Source organism: Salvelinus alpinus, chromosome 16 (genome assembly GCF_045679555.1).
Source record: "Salvelinus alpinus chromosome 16, SLU_Salpinus.1, whole genome shotgun sequence".
In the NCBI taxonomy this organism is placed as follows: Eukaryota; Metazoa; Chordata; class Actinopteri; order Salmoniformes; family Salmonidae; genus Salvelinus; species Salvelinus alpinus.
Window position 1 is genome coordinate 47,425,011 of NC_092101.1, and position 13,322 is coordinate 47,438,332.

At 51.7% G+C, this 13,322-nt stretch overlaps 1 protein-coding gene across 1 annotated transcript in view; it reads right to left on the bottom strand.

Annotated features, from left to right (window-relative positions):
• anos1b (anosmin 1b) overlaps positions 1–13,322 on the bottom strand; it is a 151,805-nt gene that overhangs the window by 46,480 nt on the left and 92,003 nt on the right. Inside the window, exons 3-4 of the mRNA XM_071346433.1 lie at positions 9,026–9,088; positions 288–495 (exon numbers count right to left, since the gene is read on the bottom strand). Of these exons, the coding sequence (XP_071202534.1) occupies positions 288–495; positions 9,026–9,088 (271 nt within the window). The remainder of the gene's footprint in view (positions 1–287; positions 496–9,025; positions 9,089–13,322) is intronic.

Here is a 13,322-nt window from a genome sequence, read left to right on the forward strand (position 1 = left end):
CTTCTGTCTTAACACCCCCCTTCTGTCTTAACACACACACCCCCCTTCTGTCTTAACACCCCCCCTTCTGTCTTAACACACCCCCTTCTGTCGTAACACCCCCCCCCTTCTGTCTTAACACCCCCCCTTCTGTCTTAACACCCCCCCTTCTGTCTTAACACACACACCCCCCTTCTGTCTTAACACCCCCCTTCTGTCTTAACACCCCCCCTTCTGTCTTAACACACACACTCTGTATCTATTGATTAAAATAAACATGTACACAACGTGGATATAGTGGGACTTACCTTTATAGAGATTGGCTGGAGCCTGGCAGGTGTGTCCGCACCCATTGGAGCAGCACTTCTTGGAGGCAGAGCAGTGTTTGTCAGCGGAGCAGCTCTCCACGCAGGCGGCAGCAAATCCCATGGCTCGCTGGGGAGGGGGGCAGTCCCCCTGCTTCCCTGACCTCAGAGACACCAAGAACTCCCAACTGGTCACACACTCATGATGCTTCTGAGGGAGGGACAGGGGGAGGAGGGAGGGAGAGGGTTAGATGGAGGAAGGGGCAGGGGGAGGAGGGATGTAGGGGTGGAGAGGGACAGGGGGAGGAGGGAGGGAGGGAGAGGGACAGGGGGAGGAGGGAGGGAGAGGGTTAGATGGAGGAAGGGGCAGGGGGAGGAGGGATGTAGGGGTGGAGAGGGACAGGGGGAGGAGGGAGGGAGGGAGAGGGACAGGGGGAGGAGGGAGGGAGGGGTGGAGAGGGACAGGGGAGGAGGGATGGAGGGATAGAGAGTGACAGGGGAGGAGGGATGGAGGAATGGAGAGGGACAGTAGGAGGAGGGAGGGAGGGAGAGGGACAGGGGGAGGTGGGATGTAGAGGGTTAAATGGAGAGGGACAGGGGGAGGAGGGAGGGAGGGAGAGTGACAGGGGAGGAAGGATGGAGAGGGACAGGAGGAAGAGGGAGGGATGGAGAGGGACAGGGGGAGGAGGGAGGGAGGGATGGCGAGGGACAGTAGGAGGAGGGAGGGAGGGATGGAGAGGGATAGGGGGAAGAGGGAGGAAGGGATGGAGAGGGACAGGGGGAGGCGTGAGAGAGGGAAAGTTGGGGGGTAGATAAAGGAGAGAGAGTGAGTGTTTGGTTTCTTATTAACTACATAGATTGTCCCGTTGATTTCAGACAAGGCTACCGGCTACATGCTCCAGACATACTTTATTGGGAGAGGTTAAAAACAGAATGACAGAGGACGTGAAGTCCAAGTAGAGACAGAGAAAGAGATGAACAGAGTATTGAAGACATCCTTCCAGTCCACACCCTGAGGGAACCATAACAATACTATTTCAGACAGACAGACAGACAGACAGACAGACAGACAGACAGACAGACAGACAGACAGACAGACAGACAGACAGACAGACAGACAGACAGACAGACAGACAGACAGACAGACAGACAGACAGACAGACAGACAGACAGACAGTTGATATTGGTGTGGCGCTGTCTGTCTCGTCTCTTACCATCTCCAAAACCACCATGGTACTGGATAGGCCCAGCGTACGGCCATATACACACAAACAAACCTACAGGATGGAACACTGGCAAGGATTCAACTCAAGCATGCATGTAAAAACACTGAGACACACACACACACACACACACACACACACACACACACACACACACACACACACACACACACACACACACACACACACACACACACACACACACACACACACACACACACACACACACACACACACACACACAGAACACACAGAACACACAGTCCCCTTCAGCACCATGGCCAGTCTCTGCCATATAGGATCAGTATAAACACAAACCTTACAGGGAAAACTGGCAACACACAGACATGGAGAACCACCGGCACCTTGGCAGGCCTCTGTGTATGGCAGTATAAACACACAAACACACACCTATTGCCAATGGCTATAACTCACTAACACACACACCCACCCACAGACACACACAGACACACAGACACACACACACACACACACACACACACACACACACACACACACACACACACACACACACACACACACACACACACACACACACACACACACACACACACACACACACACACACAGAGAGAGGAGTCTGGCTGTGAGAGGGGTGAGGCTGGCTGTGAGGTGGGGAGGAGGCTGGCTGTGAGAGGGGGGGGGGGGGGGTAGGAGGCTGTGGGGGGGGGGGGGTAGGAGGCTGGCTGTGAGAGGGGGGGGTAGGAGGCTGTGGGGGGGGGGGTAGGAGGAGTCTGGCTGTGAGAGGGGGGGAGGAGGCTGGCTGTGAGAGGTGGGGAGGAGACTGGCTGTGAGAGGTGGGGAGGAGAATGGCTGTGAGAGGTGGGGAGGAGACTGGCTGTGACTGACTGGCTGTGAGAGGTGGGGAGGAGACTGGCTGTGAGAGGTGGCGAGGAGACTGGCTGTGAGAGGTGGGGGGGCTGGCTGTGAGGGGGGGTAGGAGACTGGCTGTGAGAGGTGGGGAGGAGGCTGGCTGTGAGAGGTGGGGAGGAGACTGGCTGTGAGAGGTGGGGAGGAGACTGGCTATGAGAGGTGGGGAGGAGGCTGGCTGTGAGAGGGGGGGGTGGCTGTGAGGGGGGGTAGGAGGCTGGCTGTGAGAGGTGGGGAGGAGACTGGCTGTGAGAGGTGGGGAGCAGACTGGCTGTGAGAGGGGGGGGGGGGGGGCTGGCTGTGAGGGGGGGTAGGAGACTGGCTGTGAGAGGTGGCGAGGAGACTGGCTGTGAGAGGTGGGGAGGAGACTGGCTGTGAGAGGTGGGGAGGAGGCTGGCTGTGAGAGGTGGGGAGGAGGCTGGCTGTGAGAGGTGGGGAGGAGACTGGCTGTGAGAGGTGGGGAGGAGGCTGGCTGTGAGAGGTGGGGAGGAGGCTGGCTGGACTGGAAACTGGAAACTGTTCATTGGCAAAACATCTCCAAGAACGATTTAACTCAACAGTTCTCTGGTTCCTATTAGTGACAGTCATTTCCTGTCACTAATACTAAGACCAGTCATTTCCTGTCACCAATACTAAGACCAGTCATTTCCTGTCACTAATACTAAGACCAGTCATTTCCTGTCACTAATACTAAGACCAGTCATTTCCTGTCACTAATACTAAGACCAGTCATTTCCTGTCACTAATACTAAGACCAGTCATTTCCTGTCACTAATACTAAGACCAGTCATTTCCTGTCACTAATACTAAGACCAGTCATTTCCTGTCACTAATACTAAGACCAGTCATTTCCTGTCACAAATAATAAGACCAGTCATTTCCTGTCACTAATACTAAGACCAGTCATTTCCTGTCACTAATAATAAGACCAGTCATTTCCTGTCACTAATACTAAGACCAGTCATATCCTGTCACTAATACTAAGACCAGTCATTTCCTGTCACTAATACGAAGACCAGTCATTTCCTGCAGGGAATGAATCTACTAGCTGTACAACACACAGAACACAGGCCTTTACGCACACACACAGTCACACACACAGTCACACACACAGTCACACACACAGTCACACACACAGTCACACCCTAACAGTTGATTTACTATTTATCTATTTAAATTGAGCTAACGTGCTTCCCGTAGGTAAAGTCTACTACTGAATCTCTGAACAGAGATGTTAGCGCTTAACATCACCAAATGAGCAGTCCCTGCCTCTTCCCTTTGAGTGTGTGTGTGTGTGTGTGTGTGTGTGTGTGTGTGTGTGTGTGTGTGTGTGTGTGTGTGTGTGTGTGTGTGTGTGTGTGTGTGTGTGTGTGTGTGTGTGTGTGTGTGTGTGTGTGTGTGTGTGCGTGTAACACACCATTTGACTGTAAACACTAGGCTTAGTTAATAGACCTCAATTCTCCTCTGTTCTTTTGTAACTCTGTAAGTATCACTCCCCCAACAGCCCAGGACCCACGCTTCAAATCCAGGGATAAAAGGCTGGCATAACTACACCAGAGGAGGGTTACGCTTCAACAATAACCATTTGTGGCCACTACTAAGAGGGGCCCACAGAGCAGACAGGGACAGTAGTCTGGCTGGGGGGAGGGGCTGAAAGGAGCAGACAGGGACAGTAGTCTGGCTGGGTGGAGGGGCCCACAGAGCAGACAGGGACAGTAGTCTGGCTGGGGGGAGGGGCTGAAAGGAGCAGACAGGGACAGTAGTCTGGCTGGGGGGAGGGGCCCACAGAGCAGACAGGGACAGTAGTCTGGCTGGGGGGAGGGGCCCACAGAGCAGACAGGGACAGTAGTCTGGCTGGGGGGAGGGGCTGAAAGGAGCAGACAGGGACAGTAGTCTGGCTGGGGGGAGGGGCCCACAGAGCAGACAGGGACAGTAGTCTGGCTGGGGGGAGGGGCTGAAAGGAGCAGACAGGGACAGTAGTCTGGCTGGGTGGAGGGGCCCACAGAGCAGACAGGGACAGTAGTTTGGCTGGGTGGAGGGGCCCACAGAGCAGACAGGGACAGTAGTCTGGCTGGGGGGAGGGGCCCACAGAGCAGACAGGGACAGTAGTCTGGCTGGGGGGAGGGGCCCACAGAGCAGACAGGGACAGTAGTCTGGCTGGGTGGAGGGGCCCACAGAGCAGACAGGGACAGTAGTCTGGCTGGGTGGGTGGAGGGGCCCACAGAGCAGACAGGGACAGTAGTCTGGCTGGGTGGAGGGGCTGAAAGGAGCAGACAGGGACAGTAGTCTGGCTGGGGGGAGGGGCCCACAGAGCAGACAGGGACAGTAGTCTGGCTGGGTGGAGGGGCCCACAGAGCAGACAGGGACAGTAGTCTGGCTGGGTGGAGGGGCCCACAGAGCAGACAGGGACAGTAGTCTGGCTGGGGGGAGGGGCCCACAGAGCAGACAGGGACAGTAGTCTGGCTGGGGGGAGGGGCTGAAAGGAGCAGACAGGGACAGTAGTCTGGCTGGGGGGAGGGGCCCACAGAGCAGACAGGGACAGTAGTCTGGCTGGGGGGAGGGGCTGAAAGGAGCAGACAGGGACAGTAGTCTGGCTGGGTGGAGGGGCCCACAGAGCAGACAGGGACAGTAGTTTGGCTGGGTGGAGGGGCCCACAGAGCAGACAGGGACAGTAGTCTGGCTGGGGGGAGGGGCCCACAGAGCAGACAGGGACAGTAGTCTGGCTGGGGGGAGGGGCCCACAGAGCAGACAGGGACAGTAGTCTGGCTGGGTGGAGGGGCCCACAGAGCAGACAGGGACAGTAGTCTGGCTGGGTGGGTGGAGGGGCCCACAGAGCAGACAGGGACAGTAGTCTGGCTGGGTGGAGGGGCTGAAAGGAGCAGACAGGGACAGTAGTCTGGCTGGGGGGAGGGGCCCACAGAGCAGACAGGGACAGTAGTCTGGCTGGGTGGAGGGGCCCACAGAGCAGACAGGGACAGTAGTCTGGCTGGGTGGAGGGGCCCACAGAGCAGACAGGGACAGTAGTCTGGCTGGGTAGAGGGGCTGAAAGGAGCAGACAGGGACAGTAGTCTGGGTGGGTGGAGTGGCCCACAGAGCAGACAGGGACAGTAGTCTGGCTGGGTGGAGGGGCTGAAAGGAGCAGACAGGGACAGTAGTCTGGCTGGGTGGAGGGGCTGAAAGGAGCAGACAGGGACAGTAGTCTGGCTGGGTGGAGGGGCTGAAAGGAGCAGACAGGGACAGTAGTCTGGCTGGGTGGAGGGGCTGAAAGGAGCAGACAGGGACAGTAGTCTGGCTGGGTGGAGGGGCTGAAAGGAGCAGACAGGGACAGTAGTCTGGCTGGGGGGAGGGGCTGAAAGGAGCAGAAAGGGACAGTAGTCTGGCTGGGGGGAGGGGCTGAAAGGAGCAGACAGGGACAGTAGTCTGGCTGGGTGGAGTGGCCCACAGAGCAGACAGGGACAGTAGTCTGGCTGGGGGGAGGGGCTGAAAGGAGCAGACAGGGACAGTAGTCTGGCTGGGTGGAGTGGCCCACAGAGCAGACAGGGACAGTAGTCTGGCTGGGTGGAGGGGCTGAAAGGAGCAGACAGGGACAGTAGTCTGGCTGGGGGGAGGGGCTGAAAGGAGCAGACAGGGACAGTAGTCTGGCTGGGTGGAGTGGCTGAAAGGAGCAGACAGGGACAGTAGTCTGGCTGGGTGGAGGGGCTGAAAGGAGCAGACAGGGACAGTAGTCTGGCTGGGTGGAGGGGCTGAAAGGAGCAGACAGGGACAGTAGTCTGGCTGGGGGGAGGGGCTGAAAGGAGCAGACAGGGACAGTAGTCTGGCTGGGTGGAGTGGCTGAAAGGAGCAGACAGGGACAGTAGTCTGGCTGGGTGGAGGGGCTGAAAGGAGCAGACAGGGACAGTAATCTGGCTGGGGGGAGGGGCTGAAAGGAGCAGACAGGGACAGTAGTCTGGCTGGGTGGAGGGGCTGAAAGGAGCAGACAGGGACAGTAGTCTGGCTGGGGGGAGGGGCTGAAAGGAGCAGACAGGGACAGTAGTCTGGCTGGGTGGAGTGGCTGAAAGGAGCAGACAGGGACAGTAGTCTGGCTGGGTGGAGGGGCTGAAAGGAGCAGACAGGGACAGTAATCTGGCTGGGGGGAGGGGCTGAAAGGAGCAGACAGGGACAGTAGTCTGGCTGGGTGGAGGGGCTGAAAGGAGCAGACAGGGACAGTAGTCTGGCTGGGGGGAGGGGCTGAAAGGAGCAGACAGGGACAGTAGTCTGGCTGGGTGGAGTGGCTGAAAGGAGCAGACAGGGACAGTAGTCTGGCTGGGTGGAGGGGCTGAAAGGAGCAGACAGGGACAGTAGTCTGGCTGGGTGGAGGGGCTGAAAGGAGCAGACAGGGACAGTAGTCTGGCTGGGTGGAGGGGCTGAAAGGAGCAGACAGGGACAGTAGTCTGGCTGGGGGGAGGGGCTGAAAGGAGCAGACAGGGACAGTAGTCTGGCTGGGTGGAGGGGCTGAAAGGAGCAGACAGGGACAGTAATCTGGCTGGGGGGAGGGGCTGAAAGGAGCAGACAGGGACAGTAGTCTGGCTGGGTGGAGGGGCTGAAAGGAGCAGACAGGGACAGTAGTCTGGCTGGGGGGAGGGGCTGAAAGGAGCAGACAGGGACAGTAGTCTGGCTGGGTGGAGTGGCTGAAAGGAGCAGACAGGGACAGTAGTCTGGCTGGGTGGAGGGGCTGAAAGGAGCAGACAGGGACAGTAGTCTGGCTGGGGGGAGGGGCTGAAAGGAGCAGACAGGGACAGTAGTCTGGCTGGGTGGAGGGGCTGAAAGGAGCAGACAGGACAGTATTCTGGCTGGGGGGAGGGGCTGAAAGGAGCAGACAGGGACAGTAGTCTGGCTGGGTAGAGGGGCCCACAGAGCAGACAGGGACAGTAGTCTGGCTGGGTGGAGGGGCTGAAAGGAGCAGACAGGGACAGTATTCTGGCTGGGGGGAGGGGCTGAAAGGAGCAGACAGGGACAGTAGTCTGGCTGGGTGGAGGGGCTGAAAGGAGCAGACAGGGACAGTAGTCTGGCTGGGTGGAGGGGCTGAAAGGAGCAGACAGGGACAGTAGTCTGGCTGGGTGGAGGGGCTGAAAGGAGCAGACAGGGACAGTAGTCTGGCTGGGTGGAGGGGCTGAAAGGAGCAGACAGGGACAGTAGTCTGGCTGGGGGGAGGGGCTGAAAGGAGCAGACAGGGACAGTAGTCTGGCTGGGTGGAGGGGCTGAAAGGAGCAGACAGGACAGTATTCTGGCTGGGGGGAGGGGCTGAAAGGAGCAGACAGGGACAGTAGTCTGGCTGGGTAGAGGGGCCCACAGAGCAGACAGGGACAGTAGTCTGGCTGGGTGGAGGGGCTGAAAGGAGCAGACAGGGACAGTATTCTGGCTGGGGGGAGGGGCTGAAAGGAGCAGACAGGGACAGTAGTCTGGCTGGGTGGAGGGGCTGAAAGGAGCAGACAGGGACAGTAGTCTGGCTGGGTGGAGGGGCTGAAAGGAGCAGACAGGGACAGTAGTCTGGCTGGGTGGAGGGGCTGAAAGGAGCAGACAGGGACAGTAGTCTGGCTGGGTGGAGGGGCTGAAAGGAGCAGACAGGGACAGTAGTCTGGCTGGGTGGAGGGGCTGAAAGGAGCAGACAGGGACAGTAGTCTGGCTGGGGGGAGGGGCTGAAAGGAGCAGACAGGGACAGTAGTCTGGCTGGGGGGAGGGGCTGAAAGGAGCAGACAGGGACAGTAGTCTGGCTGGGGGGAGGGGCTGAAAGGAGCAACCTTCATGTCTGGTATTTGAACATCTCCTATTTGGTGAGAGCTCTTTTCTCTGTCAGGTAAACACTAACAGACTTTTGACTTTTTGAGCTTCAGGTTGTCTAATGGACGGGACGAACTGTCCATACCAATCAGTTTCTAGGCCTGGGAACAAGAAATATGGACTCACTAAGCTACACTTCTTTAGGGGTACTTGAACAGATCTACCACAGTACAGGGAGAGGAGAGGAAAGGAGAGGAGAGAGGAGGAGAGAGGTGAGAGGAGGGGAGGGGAGAGGGGGGAAGAGAGAGGAAGGGAGAGGAGGGGAGAAGAGAGGAGGGGAGGAGAGAGAGGAGGGGAGAGGAGGGGAGGAGAGAGGAAGGGAGAGGAGTGGGGGAGGTGAGAGGAGGGGAGGAGAGGAGGAGAGAGGAGAGAGGAGAGAGGAGGGGAGGAGAGAGGAAGGGAGGAGAGAAAGGAGGGGAGAGGAGGAGAGAGGAGGGGAGATGAGAGGAGAGGAGGGGAGATGAGATGAGAGGAGGGGGTACTTGAACAGATCTACCACAGTACAGGGAGAGGAGAGGAAAGGAGAGGAGAGAGGAGGAGAGAGGAGAGAGGAGGGGAGGGGAGAGGAGAGGAAGGGAGAGGAGGGGAGGAGAGAGGAGGGGAGAAGAGAGGAGGGTAGGAGAGAGAGGAGGGGAGAGGAGGGGAGAGGAAGGGAGAGGAGAGGGGGAGGTGAGAGGAGAGGAGAGGAGAGGAGAGGAGAGGAGAGGAGAGGAGAGGAGAGGAGAGGAGAGGAGAGGAGAGGAGAGGAGAGGAGAGGAGAGGAGAGGAGAGGAGAGGAGAGGAGAGGAGAGGAGAGGAGAGGATGCTTACCTCGCATGGTTTCTGAGACAGGTCTTTTCTGGTCTCCCACAGTTCCTTGCATGGCTGTAGGCACTGCAAACAAGCACATAAACAAACAGAGTATGGTAGGGAGCACAGCAAAACAGCGACACAACAACACAACAGACAGACCGACAGACAGGACACGGGAATGGGACACGGAAAACCAGTCAGCCAGTTAGTCAGTAAACAGACGTGTGCATGACGTAGAGAACACGCCAAGGCTGGTGACACGCCACACACAGACCAGCAGACAGCCCTCCACACGCTGCCACATCCACAGAGCAGCAGACAGCCCTCCACACTCTGCCACATCCACAGAGCAGCAGACAGCCCTCCACACGCTGCCACATCCACAGAGCAGCAGACAGCCCTCCACACGCTGCCACATCCACAGAGCAGCAGACAGCCCTCCACACTCTGCCACATCCACAGAGCAGCAGACAGCCCTCCACACTCTGCCACATCCACAGACCAGCAGACAGCCCTCCACACTCTGCCACATCCACAGACCAGCAGACAGCCCTCCACACGCTGCCACATCCACAGAGCAGCAGACAGCCCTCCACACGCTGCCACATCCACAGACCAGCAGACAGCCCTCCACACGCTGCCACATCCACAGAGCAGCAGACAGCCCTCCACACGCTGCCACATCCACAGAGCAGCAGACAGCACTCCACACTCTGCCACATCCACAGAGCAGCAGACATGTAGGAAAGCACAGAGAGATCTGAACAGAAAAACAGATCTGAACTACTAACCTACTAACGTACTGACCTACTGACCTACTGAACTACTGAGCTACTGAACTGCTGAACTACTGACCTACTGAACTACTGACCTACTGAACTACTGAGTTACTGAACTACTACAGAGTTACTGAACTACTGAACTACTGAACTACTGAGTTACTGAACTACTGAACTACAGAGTTACTGAACTACAGAACTACTGAACTACTGAACTACAGAGTTTCTGAATCATCTGAATTATCGAATTATATAGTTTTGAATTATCGAATTATCGAATTATGAACCTATTGAATCATCGAATTATCGAATTAATCGAATTATCGAATGACAGAGTTTTGAATCATCGAATGATCGAACTGAATCGAATGATCGAATCTGATTGAATTATCGAATAATTGAATTATCGAATGAATCGAATCATCGAATCATCGAATGCATCGAAGTGATCGAATTATCGAATGATCGAATCATCGAATTATCGAATGATCGAATGATCGAATCATCGAATTATCGAATGAATCGAATCATCGAATGAACAGAATCAATCGAATCATCGAATCATCGAATTATATAGTTTTGAATCATCGAATCATCGAATTATAGAATTTTTGAATCATCGAATGATCGAATTATCGAATCTAATCGAATCATCGAATCATCGAATCATCGAATTATCGAATCATCGAATTATAGAATTTTGAATCATCGAATCATCGAATGATGAACTGATCGAATGATGAACTGAATGGAATCATCGAATGAATCGAATCATCGAATGATCGAATCATCGAATGCATCGAATCATCGAATGATGGAATCATCGAATGATCGAATGGATCGAATCATCGAATGATCGAATGTAATCGAATCATCGAATGAACAGAATCATCGAATGATCGAATCATCGAATCATCGAATTATAGAATTTGGAATCATCGAATCATCGAATTATCGAATTGTGAATCATCGAATGATCGAATGATCGAATGAATTGAATCATCGAATGATGAACTCGAATTGAATCATCGAATGATCGAATCGAATGTCATCGAATCATGAACTCGAATTGAATCATCGAATGACAGAATCGATCGAATCATCGAATCATCGAATGGATAGAATTTTGAATCATCGAATCGATCGAATCATCGAATGATGAACTCGATTGAATCATCGAATTATCGAATGGATTGAATTATATAGTTTTGAATCATCGAATCATCGAATGTATCGAATGATCGAATCATCGAATGATGAATCTGAATGGAATCATCGAATTATCGAATGAATCGAATCGATCGAATTATCGAATGAATCGAATCATCGAATCATCGAATGATCGAATGATCAGAATCATCGAATTATCGAATGAATCGAATCATCGAATGAATCGAATGATCGAATCATCGAATGTATCGAATGGATCGAATTATCGAATGAATCGAATGATCGAATCATCGAATGATCAAATCATCGAACTGAATCGAAGTCATTGAATCATCGAATCATCAGTAGAATCTTCGAATCATCGAATCATCATCGAATGATCCAATCATCGAATGATCCATAGAATGAATCTGAATGGAGTCATCGAATCATCGAAGTGATCGAATGATCGAATGATCGAATTATCGAATGAATTGAATCATCGAATTATCGAATGAATCGAATCATCGAATTATCGAATGAATCGAATGATCGAATCATCGAATCATCGAATGATCGAATCGAATCGAATGCATCGAATCATCGAATGATGAACTCTATCGAATCATCGAATCATCAACAGAATCTTCGAATCATCGAATCATCGAATCATCATCGAATGAATCGAATCATCGAATCATCGAATAATCCAATCATCGAATGCATCGAATCATCGAATGATGAACTCGAATCGAATGATCGAATCATCGAATGATGAATCGAATCGAAGTCATCGAATCATCATACAGTTTTGAATCATCGAATCATCAATCGATCGAATGACAGAATCATCGAATCATCGAATGATCGAATTATCGAATGATCGAATGATCAAATCATCGAATTGATCGAATCATCGAATTATGAACTGAATCGAATGCATCGAATCATCATAGAATTTTGAATCATCGAATCATCATCGAATTAATCGAATCATCGAATGTCATCATCGAATTATCTAATCATCGAATGATCAACAGAATCTTCGAATCATCGAATGATCGAATCATCATCGAATGAATCGAATCATCGAATGATAGAATCAATCGAATCATCGAATGATCGAATCATCGAATCATCATCGAATGGAATCGAATCATCGAATGAACAGAATCATCGAATCATCAACAGAATCAATCGAATCATCGAATTGTCTGAATCATCACAGAATTTTTGAATCATCGAATTATCGAATGCATCGAATGCATCGAATGATTGAAGTCATCATATAGTTTTGAATCATCGAATCATCGAATTATATAATTTTTGAATCATCGAATTATCGAATGTAATTGAATTATCGAATGATTGAATCATCGAATGACTCGATCGAATGGAATCATCAGAGAGTTTCGAATCATCGAATGAATTGAATCATCGAATTATCGAATGAATCGAATCATCGAATCATCGAATGCATCGAATCATCGAATTATCGAATTAATCGAATCATCGAATGATCGAATGAATCGAATCATCGAATCATCGAATGGATCGAATCATCAATAGAATCTTGAATCATCGAATGATCGAATCAATCGAATCATCGAATGAACAGAATCATCGAATCATCGAGTGCATCACAGAATCGTTGAATCATCGAATCATCGAATGATGAACTCGATCGAATTATGAACTCAATTGAATCATCGAATCGATTAGAATCATCGAATATGAATCGAATGGAATCATCGAATGAATCGAATGGATGGAATCATCGAATTACATAGTTTGGAATCATCGAATTATCGAATGATCGAATCTGAATCGAATCATCGAACTGAATGGAATCATCGAATAATCGAATCATCGAATGAATCGAATCATCGAATCATCGAATGATCGAAGTCATCGAATCATCGAATATCGAATCATCGAATGATCGAATTGATCGAATCATCGAATTATCGAATGATCGAATCATCGAATGACAGAATCATCGAATGATCGAATGAATCGAATCATCGAATTATAGAGTTTTGAATCATCGAATCATCGAATTATATAGTTTTGAATCATCGAATCATCGAATGATGAACCTGATTGAATCATCGAATCATCGAATCATCGAATTAATTGAATTATCGAATTATAGAGTTTTGAATCATCGAATGATCGAATGATCGAACCTGATCGAATCATGAACTCGAATCGAATCATCGAATAATCGAATTATCGAATGATCGAATCATCGAATGATCGAATGCATTGAATCATCGAATGATTGAATCATCGAATGATCGAATTGATCGAATCATCGAATGATCCGAATCATCGAATCATCGAATGATAGAATCATCGAATGATCGAATCATCGAATTGACATA